General features: G+C 43.0%; 1 protein-coding gene across 1 annotated transcript in view; it reads left to right on the plus strand.

Annotated features, from left to right (window-relative positions):
- The window catches only part of GAP43 (growth associated protein 43), a 57,993-nt gene that overhangs the window by 11,782 nt on the left and 20,422 nt on the right, over positions 1-25,789 (plus strand). The window contains exon 2 of the mRNA XM_038148529.1: positions 18,674-19,301. Coding sequence (XP_038004457.1) covers positions 18,674-19,301 — 628 coding nt within the window. The remainder of the gene's footprint in view (positions 1-18,673; positions 19,302-25,789) is intronic.

The following is a 25,789-nucleotide window of genomic DNA, read 5'->3' on the forward strand; positions in this document are numbered from 1 at the left end:
TTTCAAATTATGAAATTTCCTATTTTCTCCCTTTTTAGTTTACATTTAAAAGAAACTATTAAACACCTTTATTACGCATTTATTTAGTTTTCAAAGTCAAACACTTAGTATACAGAAAATTAATTAAAAGGGTTGCCTATCCATCTTTAATTTGTCTTCTCGCATGAATAGACATAAAAATGTGGTTCTTAATTATAAGATCAAACACTGGTACCTTTTTTTTTCAATAAGATCCCTGTCTCATTCAGTGCACAGAATGGAATACACTTAGGGACTGAATGAGTTTTGCCATAAGCAAAGCTGTTTTCTATAGCTCTCCTGTTTAATTTACTGCCAGTGATGAAGGTTATGTATTGAATTGGGCAGGGGGCTGTTCAAAAACAGAAGAATGATCTTGTATTTTGGCAATTGAATACTACCCTGCAGAATTAGGCTTTTTCCTGCCTCTTGTCACAAGTTCCTATGTGATATGAAAAGGCCACATAAATGAGGTTTTCCATGGGTGGCCACTAATTGATGTGTTCTTGTTTTCTGGATTCTCAGTTTGAGACACCTGGGGTCTGACTTGCAGAAGTGCAGAGCTGGTATTGTATGGAGGTTTGCTGTCAACACACACAGAGCTGGGGAAATACTAACCTGAGGCGATCATGAATTGGGGACCCAAAATTTGTCATTGCTCTGTGCTCTGGCCATTTTAACCTCAGCCTCTTTTTGTTTGATTTTAGCATCTGTAAAATAGGGATAACAATCGCACCTATCTCCCAGGCAGAATGTCCATTAAGGCTCGTGAAGCAATGAGATATTATGGCAAAATAGCAACACAGAAAAAAGACCATGAAGAAATCAGTATTCTGAATTCAGTGATGGGTTTGGATGGTGTGTGGCAAATAAGGCACTTTGCTGTCCTTGAAATTAGGATAACAGGAAAATACTGAATTGCTACCCACTCTGTGAGCTCTTTCCTTTGTAGTAGCTGAGGTGGGGGACACTTTCAAGGAAAAAAAAAAGATACAATAAAGAGTATTAAAAGGCATCTGCAGGAGGAAGTCAAAGTGAGGTTTCAGAGGTAGTCTCCATTTTACATTTTCTGCTTCCACCTTTAACATGTGCCCAGAAAGATGCTTGTAAGACAGGCTTTTTATGTAATATATGAGTCCCATTACTTTTGACTTGTGCTTGTGAATGATAGGTTGCAAAATAATTGGGAAAAAGTGGGCCAAAGCTGTTATCACTGAAACTAGTACTACACTTTTCATTGATATTTGAGGTAAAATCCTCAAAAAATCAGTCCTGGAACATTCTTGTTGTTACTCCATTTGCATGTGAGGAAACCGAGGCACAGAAGAAAGTGGAATAATCTGCTGCATTACTTCTGCCTGTTTTCTCTTTATATAACCATTAGCTTTTAAACTAGCATTCACATCCCTTCTGAATGAATTAATCTAGAAGGGACAGAAAAAGGATAGGTTTGTTCTTCTCTTCTACCCCTCCCTTCTTCTCACCTGGAAAATATTGAGTAATAAAAATAATTTGTTTGCTTTATTTGCCCGTTTTTTTTTTTGACTTTTTTTTTTGGTGTCTGTCAGGTGGAACATATATCTGCCTATGGGACTCTCTGGGAGAACTGACCCTGAAGTAGTGGAAGCAGGCAGGTCCATGCTATCATAGGTCCTGTATTCTGAGCTTGTGCTGTGCTTATGAAGTTCTGGGTTGTTGCTCTGGAGGATCTCCAGGTGGGGAGGTTGTGCTTACAACAGGGTCTGGATCATAAGCTCCATACCAGGATGCACCTAAGAAAGAGATCAGAGCCTTCAAACTGCGCTTAACAGGGAGTCTGAGAAGAGGCAAGAACCTTGGTGGTACACTGTCAAACACTTTTATTGATGAGAGCCTTCTCCAAACCTGAATATGGTGTTGCTGTTGTGGAGACCATGAATATTTGTATTGCCTTTCTCAGATCTCTGGTTTGTAAGATGGGACACAATTTTCTGGTCAGGCATAGGCGGGGATTTTTTCCTACCATGCCTACATATGCTAGCTGCTTCTGAGCTGTTGTGTTGCTTCCTAAGCCTCTGTATCCATGAATTATCTCCAGAAGAAAGTTACTTCTTCAAGGGGTGCACAAAGCACTGGTGTAGAGCTGGCAGTCAAGACAGAGTGATCAGAAGAGATATTTCATGGAGGCAGTGTAGGTGGCCAAAACAGCAGGTCTTGTTTTCAGGTCTCGAGGAAGGACACTGTCCCACTGCCACTTAAGAATGGAAGTGGAGAGGCTGTCAATGTAGGGAAGAAATAGACCATGTTGCCAAGTGAAAATGTAGTTATCTTTCTGGGCCAAACCTGATGCATATTTGCCGGGAAGGCAGTGGAAATGTAGACCTTGTGTTAGCTTTTGTGAGATGGTGGGGGTTTTATAGTCCCTACTATTCCCAAAGCAGATGGGATTTTAGGCTAACCTTGCTGTAACACTTGTGGAAATGTGCACTGCTACAGAACACAAATGGAGGGGGTGGCAGAAAAGGTATCAGACTAGATCAGGAGATAGAATTATTGGAAGATCTGTGATCATGGGACTTCTCTGGCTTCTTATCCCTTTAGAAGGAGAAGCACTGACCACAGCAGATAAAACTGTAACTTGTAAGCACCTGCCCTGGAACTGAAGGGGTCTTACCAAGCTAAGGTCAGCCTTCCCATCTCACAAAGTACAGTAAGTGATCCCACTGGCAGGGCTTGCTTGCTTCTCTTCCATGGTTCTGAACTGTCCCTGCAGAGGGCAAAATGTGCTTCTTGTTTCTCTGCCTCGTTATAACAACCCAGTTCTATCTTTCACATATGATTCATTTTCTCTTAGATTCATGCAGTATGGTATCATTGATGCTGATATACCCAACCTGTAATTTTTCAACTTCTCTTAGATACTTGCCTCCAAACTCTTGCTGTCAGGTGCAGCAGACAGCAGAGGATGCTGAGTACCTCTGAGGGGTACCATACCAAGCAGTTCTGCTGTTTGGAAATCCATTTGTGAAAGCTGAGCAGCACAGAAATGCCTGGAGACGTTAATCGGAATTGGAGATAGGCAGTTTTTTTAAAAACCACAAGCTTCAAGTACTGTGGTGTAAACAGGAGGTCATTTTACTGCCAGTGGCAGTGAAATAGTGCTCAGTTATACAGAGCATGGAAAGTGCTAAACAGGATTTCTACCTTTCTTTTGCTCCACTTCTATTAACACTCTGTGCTTCTGCCCTGCAGCAGCCCTGCTATTCAAGCTCTGATGTTCCAGGGTAGCTACAGAGCCAACAAAAACTAGGCAAGGGTATAGCTGATCCTTTGAACAAAGTAATTCTCTGTTCAGTAGCTTTTTTGTACATATTAAATGATTAAATCTTTAGGGGGCTTTTCCCTGATGCAGTAATTGTGCATTCATTAAAGTGCCAGATAAGATATACTCTCTATTAATTCATTTTTTTGCTAAGAAAAAACCTTCATTTTCCACTGATAATCCTGCTTCACCTAAGTCAAGTATGGACAACTTGTGGCTTTGAACCCAGAGGCAGATACTGAGTGATTGACATATAGCTCCCACAATGGAATCACAGAATCATTTAGGTTGAAAAAGACCTTTAAGGTTGTGGAGTCCAACCTTTGTCTGATCAGCACCTTGTCAATTAAACCATGGCACTGAGTGCCACATCCACTCACTTCTTGATCACTTCCAGGGATGGTGACTCCACCACCTCTCTGGACAGCCCATTCCAATGCATGGCATCCCTTTCTGTGAAGAAATTCCTCCTCCTGTCAAACCTGAACCTCCCCTGGTACAGCTTGGGGTTATGGAGATGCGTTGTATTACTGCCAGCACACTGCTGATATTACAAGTGCTTTTTTTATCCATATGTCCATGTGAGAGGAAGCCCACAGCACCTTTTGAGGCCACCAGCTTCCTACAAATTCTGGGACTCAGCTGGGCACCCGGCCTCATCCCATCCCACACTGAATGCTGATACCCTGGAAGGCCATTGCTCGTTTCTGCCTGGGTGCTGCTTGTTAAAAAATCCCACACCTTGCATAAGGGTTCTAGTTAGCCACCTGACACCTCTTGGACATTTAAAGTTGTTCCGAGTTTTTTTGGGGTTTATTGTAAGATGCTGATGAAGTCAAGAGGTTTGAGCTCCCATTATGTAGTTAATTGCATTTTAGAAAGTGAAATATGGGTAAAAGTTGAATCACACCACATTAATGGGAGTGGAAATAGATTTTGACTTCAGCTGCAGTATGAGCTAATATGTGTGTGATAAAGACCAGGGAGAAACTATGTTAGAAGAAAGTTATTAAAGATGCTAAGGCAAATAGAAAAAACCCAAGCCAGCACTGGGAATGTAGTTGTCTGTGCAACCTCAGTATGGTCTTATCTTGTGAATGCATTTCAGTACACTTCTAATTACAGGAACACATTTTTCTTTTCAGGGATTCTGACCACATTCAGGTCACAGAATGGACAGTGCTCACTTAATGAGCAGTTATTGAATATTTAAATTCTCAAATAAGTCAGTGTGTGACCCCCACAACTTTGCTTCATTCATATTTGAATACATAATAGTATTCAAACCTTGCTCTGAAATCAGAAATACTAATTTTCTCCTGAGCTGTCTTGTGATTCTGAGCACATCCCTGATACCACTTAGTAAATATTTGCAACACCTATGTGAGATAACTGAGTATTTTTACTCAATTTTTGCAGGTGGACAGCTAAGGCATGAAGAGTTTGGTCAGCAGGATGCCCTAGTTTTATGTTGTGAATGTCAGAAACAGAGGGTGTAACCTTTATTCGTAGTTTTTGTTTTCAGTTGCACATATCTGAAAACATCTCCCATTACCTTCAGCTGCAGCTCTGAGTGCTCAGCATTGCTCCAAATCAGACTCAAGGTGTCTGAAGTCAGCTACTCAGAGATGCAGAACTTGTCACTTGGAATGACCCCATGAAAAGCACGGCCAGGATAACAGAGGAATCAGGAGCAAAAGGTGGGGCAGAGGTGTAGGACAGCCATCTGTTACCTGCCCTAACCCTGGGATCCTCTGTTCTCCTTTGCCAAATTTCTCCTTCCTGCATTTTAACTTTTAACTTCCAGCTGCAAAAACTAGGACCAAGATTTTAGTGTAATCCCTTTATACCCCTGAGTTTCCTAAGCTCCAAATATCCAGATTTCCTACTAATGCTTAAAGTCTTCTTTAAGCTACTTTGTTTTACTTTGCAATCTCACAGATTGCAAAGTAGCAGATATTTACAAGCCTTTTTCCAAACAGTGGCAGGGTGGTATTAGGTAATTTACAGAACTGCCCTAACAAATAAGATTTATATAGGCAGGAGCCTAGCAGGATTTTCAGAGAGCCTTGATGCCTAATTCACACTGGTTTCAAAAGGATTAAGGCAATGAGGCATTTGTTAAGATCTCACAATTCATTCCTTAAAACCTGGCTCTTTAATTCTTCTTTGAATCAAATTTATAGGGAACCACTACAGCAAAAGCATAGGAATGTGTACTAAAATGTTAATAATTTGTGGTAAAGTTCTGTGAGAGTGCATTCTGTAAAGCAGGCATCCTGGGGGAATGTGTTATATTTTCTTCAGGCTTCAAAATAATTGCTTCTTCCACCAAAGGAATTTACATGTAGAAACTTTTTTTCTCTGCTTTGCACTGAAATCAAAATGTTAGTCCCCTGAAAGCCCCAGCAGGTGCAATTCTACATGAGTATCCTCAGATTTTCTAAGGATCAGGCAGATTCCGATAACTTAATGGCTGGTTTGAGAGAGTACAGCAAGTGTTTGTGCATTCATAACTCATTCTTTCTGGGAAGGATCAAATGAGTCTTGTTGAATTTAATCTGTTTGAAAGTATTCTCTATTTAGGATTAATTTCTGATTTAATTTCAGTAAGATTTAATGAATTCATTAATTCATTATGCAGACTGACTTCAGGCAGTGTATTCATTGCAATTTGCTCACTTCACTGTTTATACATATGTGTATGTTTGTGACATGCAGTTGGTGATAGTTGTACCATATAATTTCTTCCCCCTGACTGGGAAGGAGGAAAAAGAAAGAGTTACCAAAAAAGAAAAAAAATAAATGGGAAAAAAACCCCAACCAAAACAAAACAAAAAAAAAAAAAACAAAACCAAAAACAAACAACCAAAAACCAAAGAAACCACTACACTCCTGGGCTAAAATTTTTGATAGATAATCATTCACTATGATGGAATTTGCATGATTTTTGCATTGTTTCTATTTTCCTGACAGAGAGACTGATTAATATGAAAAGTATAGTAGAAGAAGTGACATGACCTGGCCATGAAATGCAGACATTTGCATGCCATAAGCTGGGTTGTTTGAGCAGACCTATGAGTTGCTTGACTCCAAAGATGGGTCTTATAAACAATTTGATATTTTTGTTGTTAAAGGGTCAATAAATTGATCTGGCAAGAAACACCCTTATTCTGTGACTTCCTGAAGAAGCAGAATCATGACTTTCTACCAAAAATAACACTATATTTACGTGGTGCTAGGGGAAAATAAGCTGGCTGTGGTAGTATCTGAATTGTTTTTCCTCTGTAAACCAGTGTGCTCCCTATGCCCTTTCAACACACTCCCATTGTCTTGTCTCCCATTGCTTGTTTCATTCCTTCCTTTCCAACACAGCAAGGGATATCCATCCCAAGGATGTGGAAATAATAATGGTTGTCAGTGTTATAAATCTTTATACATTTGATTTTTCTTAGAGTGGGCACTTCTTCCTTCATTTGCAAGGAAGGATGATAGGAGCCCTGATGGAAACTCTTAGACAACTGCTTATGAGGGTTTGACATTCTTCCATTCCCTCTTATTACCATGGGTCTTCTGGGCAGTTAGGACTTGGTGAAGGGAAGGAAAGATCTTGACTCCATTTGAGAAGGCTAGTTTATTATATTATGATATATATTACATTAAAAAAGACCACACTATAAATATACTACAAAGAATAGAGAGAAAGATTCATCAGAAGGCGGGACAGGAATAGAAAGGAAATGAATAACAAAGTTCTGTGACTCCCAGAGAGTCCGAGAGCTGCTGCCTCCTCGACTGGCCACTAAGTAGAAACATCCCACATTGACCAATCGAGAAAGCACCTGCTGCATTCCACAGTAGCAGATAACAAATTGTTTACACTTGAAGCTGAGGCCCTTCAGCTTCTCAGGAGAAGAAAATCCTAGCAAAGGGATTTTCACAAAATATCACAACCACACCCTCTTACTTTTCTTTGCTGCTCCAGCTGCTTCACATCCTTAGAAAACTCCTAAATGCACTGAATAGTATTTGAGGGGAACTGACAGGAAATGAAGCAGTCAGACTCAGGACAGTGTTAGCAATCCAACCTGTGTGGATTGCTAATTATCTATAGGACACAGCCATTCATAAGTTCTTTTAAGCTTTTTTTCCGTTTCTTTACCCCCAAGTGCTTAGCTATTTTCAGCTCCACCTATTTTAATGGCTGCAGCTTTTCCTTCTGCCTTTGGGAGTCTGATACACATATTGATTTATTTTGAGCTATATTGCTAATTACTATTTTTGTAAGTATAGTGTTTCATTATTCATTAAAGCTGGGGAGACATTTTAGTAATTTCTAAGTAGAACAAATGTAAATTCAGTAATCAAGTAAGATCTGTGGTTAGGGTTTAAGAGGGCTAGGAGGAGTGATCTGACAAAGGAGCTGGTATGAAAACTGAGAGCTATTGATATATGAAGGAGTGTTACTAAGAAAGCAGAAACAAACTAATGTTGGCATGTACAAGATGCAGGGGCCAGCTGAAACGCTGGGAGGAATTCTTTAGTTCACCGAAGGAATAAACTGTCACAGGAACCCAGAGAGTCATTTTTTGGGGCAAATATCCAAAGACTGGTAAAAACCACTCCTGCAGGGTGGATGAACAAAATCACCCATGCCGCACTGTACAGAGAGGGCCTAGAGGACCCTGGAGATTTTCAGTTGTTTCCTCTTTAGTGTGTGACTAAGCCGCTCAATGTGAACTGGCCCTTACTAAGAGAAGAGGAAACACTGTCCATTTTCTGGTGTTAAATCAACTGTGCAAGCTTCCCAGTGCTTTCTGTCTGGCTTTGCATGGGTTCCTGAGGAAAGAAGGTTCCTATTCCGGAAACCCATAAGCCCTTCTCAGGATGAAAACCCTCTTTCCATATCCCATGCATCAGAGTAGAAAGACATGGAAGTAGCTCTGTGCAATTTGCCTGCCCAGCCATCCTAGGAGTCCTTACCAGGGTCCCCTTTCCCTCAGCTTCTCTGCCAGGGGTCCTCTGAGTAAAGCCCCCCACAGGCCAGGCTCCAGGGATTTCTGGATGAAGAGTACAGTTCTGCTACAGATGCACCAGTTGCAGAGTTATCTGAACTGTGTGCCTGGGGAAAAGACATTATGATATGCAGTTCTTGGAGGCTACTGACATGCTTCCTGACTGAAGGATGAAAAAAAAAACACTAGGATACCTTACAACCAGATACTAAATACTCATTGAAGCCCTTTATCAATAACAACTTAAAAATGGGAAAAAATTGAAGGCAGTGAAAAAATTGAAATAAATAACAGTTGTCTTGCAGCAGGAAGACTAGAAGATCTGGATAACTATTTAAATGTGCCTGTGATATACTAGCCCTTATAAGTGGCGGATCCAAAGACTTTTTCCAAGGGCTTTTTCCCTAGCACATCTATTCAACATGTTCCCTTTGGCCAGGGGTCTTTATAGCACTAGAATAGGAGGGTCCACAAAGGGTTTTCTGCAGCAGGCACTGCAGGCTTTCCTCCCCCTCCCTCCTTTTCAATAGGGTTGATTTCAGTAAACGAGCAAAGGATGAAACAAAATGGCTCAAAGCCACATGAGCATTTCCCATAGCTCAGTGCCAGGGTCTAGAAGAAGTGACTAAGCCCTGGGGTTGCTGAGTCTTGTGTTCAGGATCCTCCCAGTACCATGCCTGTACTCTGATGACAACCCACCTGAAGAGGGGAGAGGGGAGAGGGGAGAGAGGGGAGGGGTGTGGCACAACATTATGCCCTCAGGAGTGTGCCACTCATCAGTGACAGCTGCAATCACAAGCCTGATTGATCAGTTTTACAGATCTTGGGAGGCACTGGAGTTACACAAACTGGGCATGGTCTCAGGCAGTCAAGCCCAGATTCTTGTGTGAAAGAAGCTGTGTCATAAACGTCCCCTCTGGAGACCTTTTCAGGTTCTGGCAGACCTGAAAAGCCCCCCTTAAGGATGTTCTCATCCTGCACTGACAGGAAGAAGTAGATAAGAGTGTGGCTTAAATATTGCACAATGCTTTACTGAGCTACACACCATGCATTTGAGGTTCTTGCAGCACTAAAAATACTAATTTAATTATGTTCAGAGTCCTTCTGGAACTTAAAAATGTCTCCATTTGTAAGTTTTTTGGAGCAGCAGACCACAGAGATCTTGTAAAAATTATCCCTAGCAAAATGTCTCTGGAATCAATGAAATGAAACTCCACTTTTATCATCTGACATTGCTTTTGGCACTGGACTTCAAATAAGATGACTGTACAACTGTTAATCAGTTAATAAGTTGGAATAGAAGAATAGAAAAAGATGGTCTGGGTCTTCTCACACTTTTCTGTGAGTCAGAAGTATATAGGAGCTCATAGTGGGACCAATGACCTGTTTCCTTTATTTGGCACCTTAAAAGTAGGTCTAACTCTTCCTTTTCTCACTTGTAGTAGTGCCTAAGCAGGGAGGAGATATGGATATCTCTCCTTCTCTGCTTCTACTTTAAACACATATGAGAAATGAACAGTAAATGTAGGCCAAGAATAATTTCACATAAGGTTTTCTGTAAGGTCCCTGGCATCCAAGACCTAGAGTTGCTGTGAAGAATTCAGATTCATAAGACAGGTCCATGTCTTACCCACTGCTTGTGGTGAATTCATACACAGGCTGTCACAACAGTCCTATCAGAAATCTTGTAGAAGATGTGTGGGACAAATATCAACACCAGTGTCACTGAAGTAAAGGTGGGTGAAGACAAAGGCCAGGGCAAGCCAGGGGATGTATAAGGGCAGTCTCTGGGTCAGTCAAGTCCCAATGGCATGAAGATCCACAACACAAATCAATAAACTGAGCTTCCATGAAGAACAGATCCAGACTCAACACCCTCATTATTTGCCTTTCAGTACTTAGGCTGATATCCTATTCTAGTGAAATGGAGTCTGCTGTTAACAGGAAATCCCATGGAGAAGGAAGCAGAGCCAGTAGGACTATTCCTGGCTAGTTAAGGAGAGGCCATGCCAGTGAGACTGGTTGAATCCATCAGAACCAGAAGCTGACAAAAAGCCAGCTTCCCCAGGGAGAAGACAGAGTGTATACCGATAGGTAGAAGCCTTTGTAATGGATTGCTGCACTTTGGGGATACAATATCATGATACACATAGAGTTCAGCTGCAGTGGGGTTGTGGAATTGGTCTATTTGGAACTAAAGCTGAAGAGGCTATGGGAGAGGATATCTTAGGCAGAGCTGTTTTAAAGCCAATTTATCAAATTGCATAGACCTACAACTCTGTTTTTTTGGATTTTGCTAAGTGCAGCTCTGATGATTTGAAGGATTGTATGGTGCTCCCCAGAGAATGGTGAAGCTGTTGGCTAAAGGTGATGCTTGGAGCTAGGCTCTCTTTCAAGACTGGAAAAGCAAAATACAAAGGTCTGACCAATAGGTTAATGGAACAGTAAGAAAGCAGTACTTACTTTACTGGCCTTGCTAGATCCCAATAAAAAATCCTGTTTCTGCTTTTTTCAGCTCACCCTGTAATTTCACCTGGGATACACGCCTTTGTCCCTCCTGAAGTTTAATTGCTGTGTGTGACTGAAGGCACATGTGGCAGCCAAAGGGTTTCCCTCCAGCTATAGCTGCAGTTCAGGAGAAGAAACACCTTTTCTTCTTCATGGAGGTGCTCAGTATAAAGCAGTGGTGGTGTCACAAAGGGCAAGTCCTACCTGACTAACCTAGTGGTTTTCTGTGATGGAGTGACTACTCCAGTGAGCAGGGGAAGGGCTACGGATATCACCATTTGGACTTCTGCAAGGTCTTTAGCATAGTCCCAGATGACATCCTTCTCTCTATACTGGAGAGATTGATTTGATGGGAGGACTCTTCGGTGGATGAGGAATTGGTTGGACAGTTACCTCCAGAGGGTAGCGGTCAACAACTTGAAGCCCCTGTAGACACTGATGACAAGTGGTGACCTTTAGGGGGTCTATATTGGGACCAGTGCTATTTAATGTCTTCCTCAGTGACAGAGACAGTGGGATCAAGTGCACCATCAGCATATTTGCAGACAACACCAAACTGAGTGCTGTCGACAGGCCTGAAGGATGGGATGCCTTGTGTTGCCATGGAGGGAATGGGGTAGGAGCAGGACATAAGCTTCTGCTTCCTGTGGAGGTCATTCTGGAGACCTCGCATAAGCCTGGACTGTGGGGAATCTCAGCAGCTGTCTGCCCAAGATCTCGGGGGAGCAAGTCTGAGCAGGAAATTAGCCTCTGTGCCCTGGGTGCAGCTAGATCAGAAGCAAATGTGTCCAGCTCTCATAGGGGCAGGCACTCGGAGCCACCAGAGGCTATATAACAATTCCCTAAAATTTTTTTTGGAATCCAAAACTAAAAAAAAGGGGCAAAAAAAGAGACTAGGAGACAAAAGGTAGGGAGGGAGAGACATTGATAATTCTGGGTTTCATTACCTGCTCATGGTCAGCAGACTATGGATTGAGAGCCTGAAGGTATTACTTCAAAAAAGTCCACATAACAACAACCATCCTTACCCAAACTTCCCCAAAACCAACCAAGCAAACAACATAGTTTGAGCTTAAAAAGGTAAAATTTCTCTTTAGTCCAGTGACATGCAAGCTTGCATTTCTATCTAAGCACATCTGCATCAAAAATAATCTGTTCTTTGAATGGACTTTTCTAATCAAATTCAAGGGAAATTTACCACCTGGTCCTTTTGCTGAATTTCTTCAATCTACTATTTTGGTAGTAGATTTACAGTGTCAGCTTGGATACCTTCCTGCTTCTTTTCTAGGCTTTGATCCCTTGATTTGAATGCCTGCTGACTGGTTCCTTCTGGAGTGACACAAGTATTTCCCTCCAAAAATGAGACTAGACACAACTAACAGTACAGGATGCACCAGGATCCAACCTCAAGCAAGAGCACAGATGTTGGTTGTGCCAAATACTCAAGACCTTTGACACAGTCCCCACAGACCTTGTGCCCTGGAGTGCCCTCATATACTTAGACCACAGCCCAGGATATACACACACCCTTGGCATGAAAGCACCACCTTCTCAAGTTCCAGCCCAGTCCTATCTCTGAGATTCTGGGTGCTTTAAATTGAAAGATGAGTGAGTGCAGCCTGTGCCCCACAACCACCAAAGTGCTCCACAGAGCCCAGACCAGACGCAAGCCAAGTGTTTTCCCCTGTGAGCTTCTCTGCTCCAGAAACATGAACATCATCCCAAACATCATCCACTATGTGTCCCCTTCAGGGGCAAGGCTCTACTTTCTTTCACCTGGCCTGCAAAGGCAACATAAACAGTAGTGAGTACCTTCTTCCATTTAACTGCTGGAGCTGTTGGAGCTTCAGGGTGGTAAAGGACACTGTGGTTGACCACCAGCTTAAGAGAAACAGGGTGACAAACAGAAGGGAGAGTCATAAACAGGTGAGGAGGGTATGGATTTATTGAGAAGGCTCACTAGAAATATCTAAATAGGTCTAGCTTAGATTGTCTTCTACCTCTCTTTGCAGCCACTGTACATGAGTGACTAAAATCCATCCATCTGCCCGCTTGTCATCTTATTTTAATCTAGGCACCATAAAATAGAGGGCAATTTTACTACATATGGGAGGATCTTGTAGAGGAAAGGGTGGAAACCCTATTGTTAGAGGATTTGAAACTGGAGAGCTGAAACCCTGCTAGTTATACCCTGGGGAATAATCCTGCATAGGCCTTCGGAGGGATGAATTAACCTTTTCTTTCTCAAGGGTGTTTTACCCACCATCACCATTGTCATCCTGGGAGAAAAAAGGAACTCTGTTTGTTTCCTCGCATTGAAGACAGGTTGTGCTGACAGGTGCCATCCTCTAGCCAGGTGTCTTCACACCATTTAAGTGGGTTTAAAAAAGCTGTTCTGTGTGCTAAATTGCTTCCTCACTTCCCAAAGCGTGAAAGTCTTTTCTCTCTTTCACGTGTCCACGTTTTGCTCCTTCTGGGGAGACAGCTGGTCTTTTTTTTAGTACATTCTGCTCCTTAAATGCTGTCTCTGAGACAAATCAGGTCACGAGGAGCCAGGCCCATGAAAAACACTAAGGTGACTCAGTCCTGGGAAATCACTGGGAGTTGGATGCCTAAATTTCTTTGTGAGTCTAGGCCCAAGTGGCCTTGAGTAACATCAGTAAGAACATACATTGTATTCTAGTCAAGAACAGAGCATGGGCTGAGATGCATCTTAACCCCAAAAATAGCTCAGGTGCTTGGGTGATTCAGCACTAGTTCACCTGAATAACTGAAAGAAAGGTTTCCACACGTACTTTAGCACAGGTGTTATGAGAAAAGAATGACTTTGGGCCCTTACTCCTTTGCGAGGAGAACACAGTTGTTTGTTTTGTTTTGCCTTGTTTTGTTTTCCCAGTAATAATCAGGTATCATATTTCCCTTGGGTGAAATAAGTGAACTGTGTTAAGTGTCAATGGTCCTATGGATGTCCAGGCTCTGGCCAGTGTTGATGCCTTGTCTGGTGAAAGGTGTGTAAGTCCTAAATCTGGGCTTCCAGCACATCATTTTCAAAATACTGGGAGATGGCCACGTGTATCAAAGGGCTCTGGGATTTGGTGTCATGTTGAAGAGGAGCTCCTAACTAAGGAAAGAAAGGAGCAGTATACCAGGGTGATGATTGAGCATATAGCATAGCTATAGCATATAGCAGCCTGATGGTAGGATCAATGTTAAGGAGGTTGATGCTATATGTTGGAGGGCAGTGAAACACCAGGAAAAGGAGAGCTAGAGAGGGAAGCAGAGGAAGCTGTGTAATATTCAAACACCTTTCAGTGAAACAGTAAGTTCTTTCTTGGGCTCTTTACCCCAGCATCCAGAACACAAAACAACGTGATTATTTTTTCCAAGGAGGGGCAATGAGGTACACCATGAGAGACAAGTGGACTAACAGCAAGCAAGGACCAAAGCACTCAAAGCACTCAGTCCTCTCCTTTCTTTGTGTATATATATATAGACAATATATATGTGGCTGCAAACATGTGGAACATCTAGAAAAGACCTAGGTTCTCCATTTCTCCTTTCCTGAAATACCAGCACAGGAGACATTTAAAAGGGTCTGGAGGTTATAGTAATACTTCCTTAATTCTTTGCCATAATTTGACACCCTCCCCCAATAAGCTGTGAGTTTGGCGATGGAAGGTGTAAAAGCAGCCAGAGATTAGAAATCTTCTTGTCATGGCTCCAGGAAATTTCTACATTCCTGGTACCTAAGAACTAACCTCTGCCCTCTCTGTGACTTAACATTAATTTCTTATTTCCTACTCTCTCACATACGTGATAGCAAGGAAATTCTCACTTACAGGAACAGTCTGCATGGGAAGGGATGTCCTAGAAACCTGGAGGTGTGGCAGACAAGCAGATGGGGATGGTGAGAGGATCATCCCTCTAGGACTGGAAAGATGCTGTAGGCTGTGTAGATAAATGTGTGTTTCATAAAGGCAGAGCTTTGCACACTGGTTTCATTGGGTATGTAAGGATGGTCTAAATGAAGAAATGGACTGTGTTTGACTGTGTCCTTTCATAGATCCGTTTAGCTCTTCATCCACCTGCCTCAGTGATACCATATTGTCATTACAGGATCTATGATTTATTTAAAACTAAATGAAACAGAGGACAGTTGTTCTGTGTAAAATGGCAATACACTGCATGTATAGGAATATGTCAGTATTAAGTATTGGTATGAGTTTACTTTACAAATAGATGTGTAAATGAAGGGGAGGGAGGTGATGGAATACTAATATCTGAAACCTATCCCTACCAGACCTGATTCCTGGCTGAGAACTCTAGATTCCATGCAAACACCAGTAATAAGAGTCACTTTATTCTAGCCATAATACTACAGCCAAGATGTCATGAATGCTTGGGAGATAGATAAGACAGACAGATTTCTTGTTTTCCACTGAGATGGTTTTGAATGCATCCTGGCAAGGCTGACTCACCCTTTTAGCTTTCCAAGGAAGACAAATTGCTTTCCAGGAGCTTCTGCTGTATACAGGTTATTTTTGAGCTCTTCCTTAATTAAGGTTTATCTGCTGTGCACATAATCCACAGATGAAAAGCCCTTGGGGGCTTTTTTTTTTTTTTTTTTTTGTGCGAACAGAAGTTTCCCCCTGAACAGCCTGTTTCTCACCCAACCCATTGTTACACAACATGACACACATACTTTATGGATACCGTGTCCTACCCCAGAAGTAGCTGCAGGCTAGTAGCCTGAAAAAAAGTAATTTCAAATGCCTGGGATACTTTACTGAGGAAGAACTGAATAGAAACAGGATTCCTGAGGGCCACAGTTGGCAAAGACAAACTATTAGTACATTTCTTTTATCCAGGGTCTTGAACGCCGCCTCTTCCCCAGTCTCATGTTTCTTATCTTTTGTATCTGAAATTATGCTGAAAGCACCCTACTGGAAATACATTTTGCAGTTGCACGACTTGGGATCTGGCAAGGACTCAATTGGATGTCATCCCAACTGGGAGAAGAGGACAATGATGTCACTGGAATAGCAAAGGAGCCTTTTAGTTCTGCTATGATGTAGGTGCAGGTGGGAGGTTTTGGTCTGCCATCCCTAGAGAGAAGTGCTCTCCCATCCCCTACCAGGTCAGGGGCTGACAGGGATACAGGGCCACCCCTGTGCCTCACTGTGCCCTGGACTCTGGCTAACAGGGGAAGGAGATAAACCTTTACAGGGCTGCATAGCCTAGGTAACAGGGCAGCTCCTCTGGAGTCAGAAAGCTAGGCATGCAGTAGTCCACAGCCTGTAATAGCTGTCTTGGTTGGTGTAGGAAGTATGTGGAATGTGAGAGGAACAAGGCCAGTGGCAAGAGAGATCTCCCTTCAGTCAATGTTTTTGTTGTTTGTCCAAGGATTAACAATTCTGTCACATTCACTAACAGTTTCACAGGGATCAGGTGTGGGGACTGGACCCTCAAGGCCTCGTAGTCTAAATTGTCTTTCCAGTCTCCCAGTCTTGCTGCTGTTTGAGACTAGCCTCAGTCCTTGGGTAGAAGGAGACAAAGCTACAGCGTTTAAGTGTCCTACAGTTCTCTGAAGGAGCACCAGTCTATTTTCATGTTGCTGTGGCTACAGTGTAATGCTGGCATATCCAAGATCTCTTTAAACCAGCTAGTTCAGGTATTAGCAGTTAGGTTGCCATGGCAATGCAGGACTTACTGCAAGCTGCAAAACTTGTCTAAGGAACAGGATGGATTAACCTGTGTGGAGCTCTGCACTATCTGGCTAGTTTAAACATACTTCCAATTTGGTTCTACCTCCTTGTGCTGAAGTAGGCTGAAAAGCTTACCCAGATGCTGAGCAACAGTGTTGAGCTAGCTATGCAAGACACACGAATGGTTGCAGCCTGCTGGTGCCTGTATTGTCTTTGCATGTAACCATCACCTGCTCTCTGACAAGCTGAGACAAACATGAAAAGCCCACTTTCCATACTGTGTCATTTAATGCACTTGAGGAAGTGTAGACATAATGCTCACCCTGTGATTGGTGCAACAACCATTTTGTCCCTGGACATGGTCAGGAGCAGAAAAACCCCTTGAGCAGAATTCTGTGAATTAATCCCATTTACATATTCATTCACAGCCTTTTTCACTCCCTACATAAGCATCCTGTGCCCCTCCCATCTCACTTCCTCCTGTGTACAGACCCATCCACATCCCTGCACAGCTGTGTAGGGTGACGATTTTCCTTGATGATCTGGGGCTACTCACTCCTTGGCCACCATACCCACTTAAGAAATGATGGGCACCAATGCTAGGGTGAGGGATCTGTGCTTACCGAGGACCCAGGGGGACATAGCGGGTACCACCTCTGGCATGGCAGTGGACACCAGATTGGTTCTCTGGCTGAGCATCACTCCCATGTGTGCTTGGCTCTGTCTTGTGCTGGAAATGATCACTTCCAGTCTGTTTCCCAGGAATTGCTGCTGCTGTGGCCACTCTTCTTTCCCCCTCTCTACAGTCATGATGTTTCCAGTGGCACACTTGCACATGGCAATGGCTTATTCTCCCTTCTTACTGCCACTCTTTTACTGAACACGTTTGTAGGTTGTCTCCTCTCTCTTCTGGTCTGGAGCCTTTCCCCAGATGGCACATCCCAGTCACAGTGGCCAAAGGAGTAATTCCCACTTCCTGTGCAGGAGTAAATGCTTCTGTCTTTCCTAGTCAGATTGTTTTCTTTGTTTTGTGACCTGAGCCAATGATGGAAACCAGGTGCAGACAGCAAAGAGGCCAGCGGCTCTGCTTCCAAGTAGGTCTTTTGAATGCTTCCCGATGGGACTATTAATAGAACAGTGTCCTTTCATCAATATGTAGCTGAGCTGTTACTTGCCAAGGCCTGCTAAATTATTGGGGTGAAGCATGGTCTATCCTGTAGATTCAGTGAAGGTTTATTATCTCTCTGCAGCAGACCAGCATGAGGCACAGGCCCTGTTTTGGTCCCATTTAAGACTTTAATGCATGATTTAGGTCTAAAAAACACAGGGAATGCCTATTCTTTGTTATAATGCTGAATTCCCCCCAGTAGTCAGAGAAATAATAATAGTCAGCTGAAATTGGAAAGAGTGATAATAATCTGCCTATTAATCCTTCAGTGAAACCATGAGTGGAGAGCAAAGGCAAAGCACTTGGAGCGCTTGCAGGCAGGGTGTTTGTGAGGAGTACATCCTATGAATATCCGTGTGTGTCTGACAGCACAGAACTGTGGCGAGGCGAGCAGCAATCCCATTCTCTGCTGGCAATCCCCAGCCAAAAAGCTATAAAAGACAAAGCACTTGGTGTCATTAGAGTCACACACCTGCGAAACAAGGTGTCATTAAAAAGAAACACTGACTTGAAAGCAGAGGTGGATTTAGAAGGACTATGAAAATCTCCCTCAGGAGAGTCTTTTGAAAATGAGTAGGGGAAAAAAATTGGTATATTTCAAAATGAATGGGAAAATAAATCATGGGAATAGAGACAAGCCAGCTGGTGAAAGCCTTTCCACACAGCCAAGATGGTCTCAGGATTGCTGACAGAGATGATGAGGTGCTTTAAATTTCTATTACAAACCTCTGACTGGAGGTTCGGCTGGAGACCTATGTCTGTCCAGCCTTAGGATGAAATTGGCACCACCTGGCTCCAAACCCATACCAAATGGAAAGGCTGTTTTGAAACTTTGCAGTGTTTAGCAGGAAGAAAGTGGGATATTCTCAATAAAATTAGAGCATCTGCTACACCTGAAGAAATCTTAACTTATCTCCCTCTTTTCTCCTTTGCCCTCCTCCCTTGTTCTTCTTCAAAGGTTGAAAAAAATGAGGATGGAGACCAAAAGATTGAGCAAGATGGCATCAAACCAGAAGATAAAGCTCATAAGGCAGCCACCAAAATCCAGGCCAGCTTCCGCGGACACATAACAAGGAAAAAGCTCAAGGGGGAGAAGAAGGGAGATGCCCCAGCATCTGAGACTGATGCCGCTGACAAGAAGGAGGAAGGCCCTGCTGGCGGAGTGGCCGAGAACAAAGAAAGCGAGGCTCCTGCTGCCACAGAAGCAGCCGCCGCTGACAGTGCCCAGCAGGAGGAGGGCAGCAAAGACAGCAGCGCGCCAGCAGAGGAGAAAAAAGGAGATGGAGCCGCTGACACGGGCTCAGAGCAGCCAGCCCCACAGGCTGCCACTCCTGCTGCCTCCTCAGACGAAAAGACCGCTGCTGCCGCTGCCCCCGAAAGGGAAAGTGCCACTAAAGCTTCCACTGATAACTCGCTGTCCTTGAAGGCTGACGAAGCCCAAGACAAAGAGGAGCCTAAACAAGCCGATGTGCCTGCTGCTGACACCACTGCCACCACCACCCCTGCCGCAGAGGATGCTACTGCCAAGGCAACAGCGCAACCCCAAATGGAGACAGTGGAGAGCAGCCAAACCGAAGAGAAGACAGGTGAGTGGGTGCCTCACTAGGGAACGGGCCTCTCCAGAAATGGATACCTCCCTCAGTCTCCTGGGAGCAAGAGCTGGTGTGGGGACTAGATTAAGAGTTAACAAGGGAATCCCCTTGCTATTTTTGGGGGGTGAGTGAGATGAATTTCTTCCTTAACACCCTCTTTTTTGCTTCCAATCAGCTTTTGGAAATACTGCAGCTCCTGCTGAGGTTTCCGTTCCTCTAGATGGAGGTTCCGTCAGCTCTTTTTTCCATGGTGGTAGGAGAATGTCTGCCAGCTGTATGGCTTGGAGGGAGAGCTCCCCAAGCTCTGCATATGCTAAAGATAGTGATGAACCTTTTCAGTCGCACTAGCACAGACAGCTCCAGTGGGGCAACTTGGCCAGGTCATTGGAGGCTTCCAAATTTAGCTGAAAATCTCGCAAGACAAAAGGTCTCTCATACTGAAGGAGACTTTGCTGGTGGGATGGTCATGGAGTCAAAAGGATCTTTCTTCTGTATGCTTGTGTATGGATGAGATTCTTAGTACAGCCACATCCTAGTCAGGAACATCTTATTATCAGCAGTGCTTATCGTTTCATCCACACCCATACTTGTAAGGTTTCTACTTCATTCTACTTGCAGTACCCCATGCCAGGCAAATTTGCATGAAGCTTTTAGACATGTCAGCTAATTCAGACAGGGGTAGCAAGATAATCAGATAGGGAAATTAAAGATTAAGGGCCCTGACAGCTCAGTGAGTGAGGACAGAAGAGAGAAAGAAGTCCTCTAGGAGGTGAAGAAGTAATCTAGAGAGGAGAAGTCACTGTAGGAGGTATTTTCAATTCCCACTGTTGACCAAGTTCAAGTCTGCTTACCAGTTCCCCTGGGAAGGGGTGAAGAGTTTTGAGAGGCAAAAGTGGACATTTTTTTGACTCTTACAAGCCATAAAGAAGAATTTACTATAAATTGTGATACTGAGCTGAGTAGAAAACGCATCAAAGATCTGAGGATATTTTTCTCTCTTGTTCTTGACCTTTCTTATTTTATCAAAGAAACAGAACATAAGCAAAAAAAGAAAAGGTAACATTGAAGGTAGGCTCTGTGTGAAACTCAATTAAGAGGCAATACCAAGCATAACTGGCCCCCACGCTCATGAACTACTCTGTTGTACAGGGCAGCCTGCATTCATTAGCTTGTTGGGGGAAAATGTTGCATATCACCTTGATAAACAGCCTGATGTAAATTCTAGAGAGCCTCAGCACCCAGACTTGTACTTACAGATGTTTCTCCATAATTTAATTTGGCCTACTATTCTTCCACAAATTACACCTCCCATTCTCCCATTAGGCTTCCAAGCTTCATAGCTAACCCGGGGCTTCAGGCAACTCTGTTCCTGCTCAACAAAAGTGGACAGATGGGAAGAACAGATATCCAAAAGGACAGATTAAATGCTGGGAAAGGAACTAATGTGGGACATTTGTGATTTAAGGGATGGGCAAGGGGAGCAGCCTTCAAGAGCGTGAGTCTGAACTGATTGTACATAACTACAAAGGGTTGTTGGTTTTACTTTTGTCTATTTAGAAGCTTCTAGAAATAAGCCTTGAAATTGAATTGTCTAGGTTTGCTTTTTGTTTCCAAGTCTCCAGCCATTTGTTCTTACTTTATATGATGAGTTATATGATCACAACATAAATGTGATTAGTGATTAGTGAAATGTGAGTTGCTGTGTTGCATGCTTTACTTGTGTTGGTTTTGTATTTGGGCAAAGATATAAACATCAATGGCGAGAATAGGGCAGTGTGAATCAGTGTTTTGGGGTCCTCTGTGCACAGGATAATGAATGCTAATTCCCTGTTATTTAATACCTGGGATGTCTTATTTCTAAGCAATAATGATTCTGCTTTGAATTGACAATCCATTTTCATTTAGATTAATCTGCTCTAATGGACAGAGGTAGGACATTTATAGTAGCAAGTTATTTGATTTTAATTTTCGTTCATTTTACCTGTTTTGAGTTGTCACTCATGGAAAAATGGTTTATTTCTACACAATATTCTGAATAATTTTCAGATATCCTCCCCATGCTCCTGTTGGTTTTAACATCATTTAAAGTGGCCAACCATTCATAGACACATCATTTGAAGTGGCCATTTAAAATGCACAATTTAATATGCATTTGCACATGATACTATCACTTATGTAAACATCTAGCCAACAGAGGAAGCTGGAAAATCTACAATCAAATATATATTTAAAAATGAATTTTCAGTGATCGAGTGCTCAAGACCAGTATGTGCATCCATTTATACTTATTCAGTATGCATGCAGTGACACTCAAGCTTAGCAATGTTTGCAGAAAGCAAACATGGAAGGTGTGTGGCCAGAGTCAAGCTGATAGCCTCTTTAAAATGTTAATGAATATAGATTTTTTTGAATTGCTATTCCAGTATGATATAAGCCTTCCAGTCACAAACCTGAACAGCTGGTTAAGTGACCCCAGAGTCATTCAAGAAAGAAATGCAAAAAAGATTAAATAGGTCTCCTTGTACATCTCTCTGAGGATTCCAGCCTGTGCTCTGCAATACAGAATATTCCTCTGAAGAGCATCATCACAAGACAAAAGTACCCACAGACAGGAAATATTTCCTGACAGAAAGCCTGTGTTTTCTTTTTACCATCTTCCTCCTATTAGTCTCTCATATCTTTAAAGCTCTCTGTCTCTCTTGTTACTTACTCTTTCCATAGATTAAACACATTTGCCAGGTCTCAATCTTTCTCCCAGTCTTTACCCAGCAAACACAGCACTGGTGGTTGCTGGTGTGACTGTGATGGTCATTCATGAAAGAGGGGACATCTGCCACTTCAGTGCTCCTCCAGCCCAGGGACAGATCCTCTTTCAGCTTCATCTGTCCCCTTGGCCTTCAAAGGTCATCTCTTATCGTTTCTGCGATCAAAGACTGGCACAGAAGTGTGTAGTGTCAGGCTGCCAAAAATAAATCGAATTGGCTCCTGGCCAGTGTCATCGGCTGGCTGGTTGCCATGGCATGCTTGGCTGCTACTACCCTGAGGCGTGCCGACCGAGCTGCTTTGGGGTAGTGATGCTCATCTGCCTTGAATTTTACTACAATGGCTGTATCATGCTATCTGTTGATACCTTCCCTGGTGCAAGCATAAGCAAAAGGCAAGGACATTTAATTCATATCCAGGTGGGATTTTTGCCTTTACCTAAGGGCAGGACAGAAAAAGACAGGGTATGGGGAAAGCAATAACTAACCTGATGAAAAGAAGTGCACAGTTTTTAATGCTTAATATTTCTGGAGTGGGGAGTGGTTTTTTGTACCAGTCAGATGTTCCTCTGACAGCCCTCACCTCTCTCCTTGTTACTTCATTCTACATGCTCTCTCTGTCTTTTGGTAATGGCCTAGAAAACGGCTTCAAACCACTGTCCTGTATCCAATGGTAGTTGGTTTGGGACCCCAAGCATTCTCAGTCGTACAGTAGGGCAGTTCCTAAGCTATCCTCAGTGTATGTAAAAGTAAAAAAAGAGATGGATTTCATCGTGGGTAAGGCAAGAAATGAGTCAGTGGGCTATGTTCAGTGGCAATGAAGGATTGATGTAAGAAAGACGATCTCTCAAACCTCTTTGTGTCTTTTGATGGATGGCAGGAATGCCAACAAGTTTCTTCTTATGATCCAGCTTTTGGCTCTTTGGTGTTGGTATTATGTTTAGATAGGCTCCCTTAGATGCCAACCTACTCAACAGGACAAAATCCAAAAGTGATGGGGAAAATTTATACATTACATATGGATGAGGAAGTGAGACTCATTCTAGTCATGGTAGCATTGGCTTAAATCCAGACAGTCTCCATGAAGGTTACTGGAAAGAATCTGGTAGTGCAGCTGTGAAATGAGATCAGCATCCAGCACGGCAGACTGTGGAAGAAGAGGAGCTATGATGTCCTCCCAGGGAGGAGAGGAGGTGAATGTCACACAGTGTTAGATTCGATTTGTACTTTTCACAAGTTTTCAAGTCTCACCTCCAAATTGGGTTGGCTCTCACATCAAAGCACTCTCAGATTGTCAGGTAAGAATACAAAGCCCAGAAATGTGAAAGAGTAAATTGTGCCTAAGGAAACAAATGGATCTTCTTTTGTTGGGAAATGAAGAATGCTTTTCCTGCTTCATGAAATAGCTTTACAATGGAGCAGCTTCACAGCTGAAATGAAAAATCAGCCAGGTGACAAGGGCTTTGCATGTAAGTGGGCTAGCAGTTCCCCCAGGGCCCTGTATCCTGCAAGCAAGGAGCACTGGGAGGCACCATCTTTCCTTCACTTCCTCAGAGGGAGCAAGTCCCTGTGGATCCTTTTTCATGGTTCACTGGTTGAATCAGTTCTTTGTTTTCAGTTCAGTCCCCATATTGATGGAAGGACAATACTTGCTGCACTTTGGGAGCACTGGCTGTATAAAGATTTGGAAAGGGAGACTGTCTATTGTCTTGTACCAGCCAGAATGTGCAACCTGCACTATGCAAGAGGATTGCAGCTGTGTGGCTTGGAATTTCAGCCTTGGCTCACAATTAGCTGGCATGAGGCAGAACAACCTTGCAACCATGCCTGTTTCAAGGGAGCTTATCTCTGCTGCTACACCTGGTAGCCAAGGAAAGCAATGCAAATACAATAGTTTTCCCCTGACTGCCCCAGATGGAACAACTCTACGCAAGCATGGCAGCATTTTTTTGGTGTGTAGTGCTACTGCAGCAATAAAGTAAAGACTATATAAATGCAGTTCAGGTTGCCTGACACATGCTGAAGTATGAAGTCTGTGTCTAGTCCCCATTTGCTCTGAAATTTTAGTTTTTGCATTGTGTCTACATAAGTATAAGCATTGCCTATTTCATGGCTGGGTTTGCATTGGTGCAAACATCCATGTGAGGGGCAGGTTGGAATGTCACAATTTTCTTACACACAACCTGACGCAAGTGCAGAATTTTTTCCGCTATTGCAGTGCAATAGTGTCTCTTGTCCCATGTATGCCTCAGGTCTGCTGTTTCCTAATGAGGTACAGTTTGCCCTGTAGAGGTGGGAACTGCACTAGTGGGCCAGTGGTAAAGCAGTACTTGACCTTTTTTAATGAAATCATAGGTGACATTAAGCATATTTACTGATGAAAAGGTGTGAGCCAACTCTGGAAAAGGGCCCTTGAGGAGAGCAAGGTAACCACTCCTTTGTACCTAAGAGATACCAGTTCTTCTGGAATCTCGGTAAGGACTGCATGGACACTCAAGGCTGGTTGCTGGAATCACTGGCTTATTTTGTGAATGCTGCAAATGATAGGAAAGGTGACAGCAATCTTTCACCCCTTGTGGTGGGCAACTACAGCTATTGCTTTTCCAAACCACCTGTACAGGTGACATGTTTAGGGCAGTGCCTGCCAGTGTCACAGTGTGTGCCATATTGTACAGTAGTCACTCACGCTAACACACGGCTCTCTACAGCCAAGACCAGTGGTCAAACTCCACCTAGATTTTGGTCTAAATCACTCTCATTACAATGTTTTCCACAGTGGCCCACTTCATCTGCATTCAGATCATCTTCAGAAAATGCTCCATGGGAAGAAGGCTTTCTGTCATAAATTATAAACACAATTTCTGCTGAGAAGGGCTCAAATAGCAGACCTGTGGACAGTCTGGACAGATAGGCAATGAAATTTAAGTGATGGCTGTTTGCTGTAGATGCCAGAAGTGCTTTGCACCACTGCCAGTGTCATCTCTTTACACTAGGATCAAGCAGGCTGGACTTCTCAGATACATATGAGCTTCCAGAGTATCAGCTGGGATTTACAGCTCCAGGGAGCTGAAACTCAAAAGTAGAAATACTGATTCTGTGGTACAGATGACTGCCATATGCAGAGGAAAAGGATTTGTAAAGTTCACCAGGTCAGCACAGTCAGATTAGTTAGACATTCCTCAAGAGCTATTTAATAGGTGCATTAATACTGGATTATCAATGTCAGTGGAGTGATCACTTCCAATCTCTATGGAAATTTCATGAACCCTGGCAAGGTGAAGTTGCACTCACAAGGATCCATGCAAATAACTGGTAGAGGAAAACAGAAATTGCCAATCTAGGTCAGAGCTAACATCCATTTATTGTACTGCTCTCTGTGGCTAGCACAAAGCACTACTATGGACAGATCCAGGGTAAAATGCTTCTCTGTTGCTGGGACTCATCCCTGTCTTCTACTTAAGATCTGGTTTAACAGGTAAAGCATGATGTATTCTCTCTTTTGATGCTAATATAACTGTGGTGTTATATGGCATATATGTGTGTGTGTGTGTGTGTGTGTGTGTGAACACAAAATATCTGATTAAGTATCAACAGCTTTCCCAACTCCAACCAACTGTACAATGGCCATAATGTTCAGTGACAAATTGGCCACCATTGCCTTAAATATCTTTCTGTACTTGTGCTATGTCACAGAAACAGCAAAAGCTTGTGATAGCCCTA

Source organism: Motacilla alba, chromosome 1, assembly GCF_015832195.1.
Source record: "Motacilla alba alba isolate MOTALB_02 chromosome 1, Motacilla_alba_V1.0_pri, whole genome shotgun sequence".
In the NCBI taxonomy this organism is placed as follows: domain Eukaryota; kingdom Metazoa; phylum Chordata; class Aves; order Passeriformes; family Motacillidae; genus Motacilla; species Motacilla alba.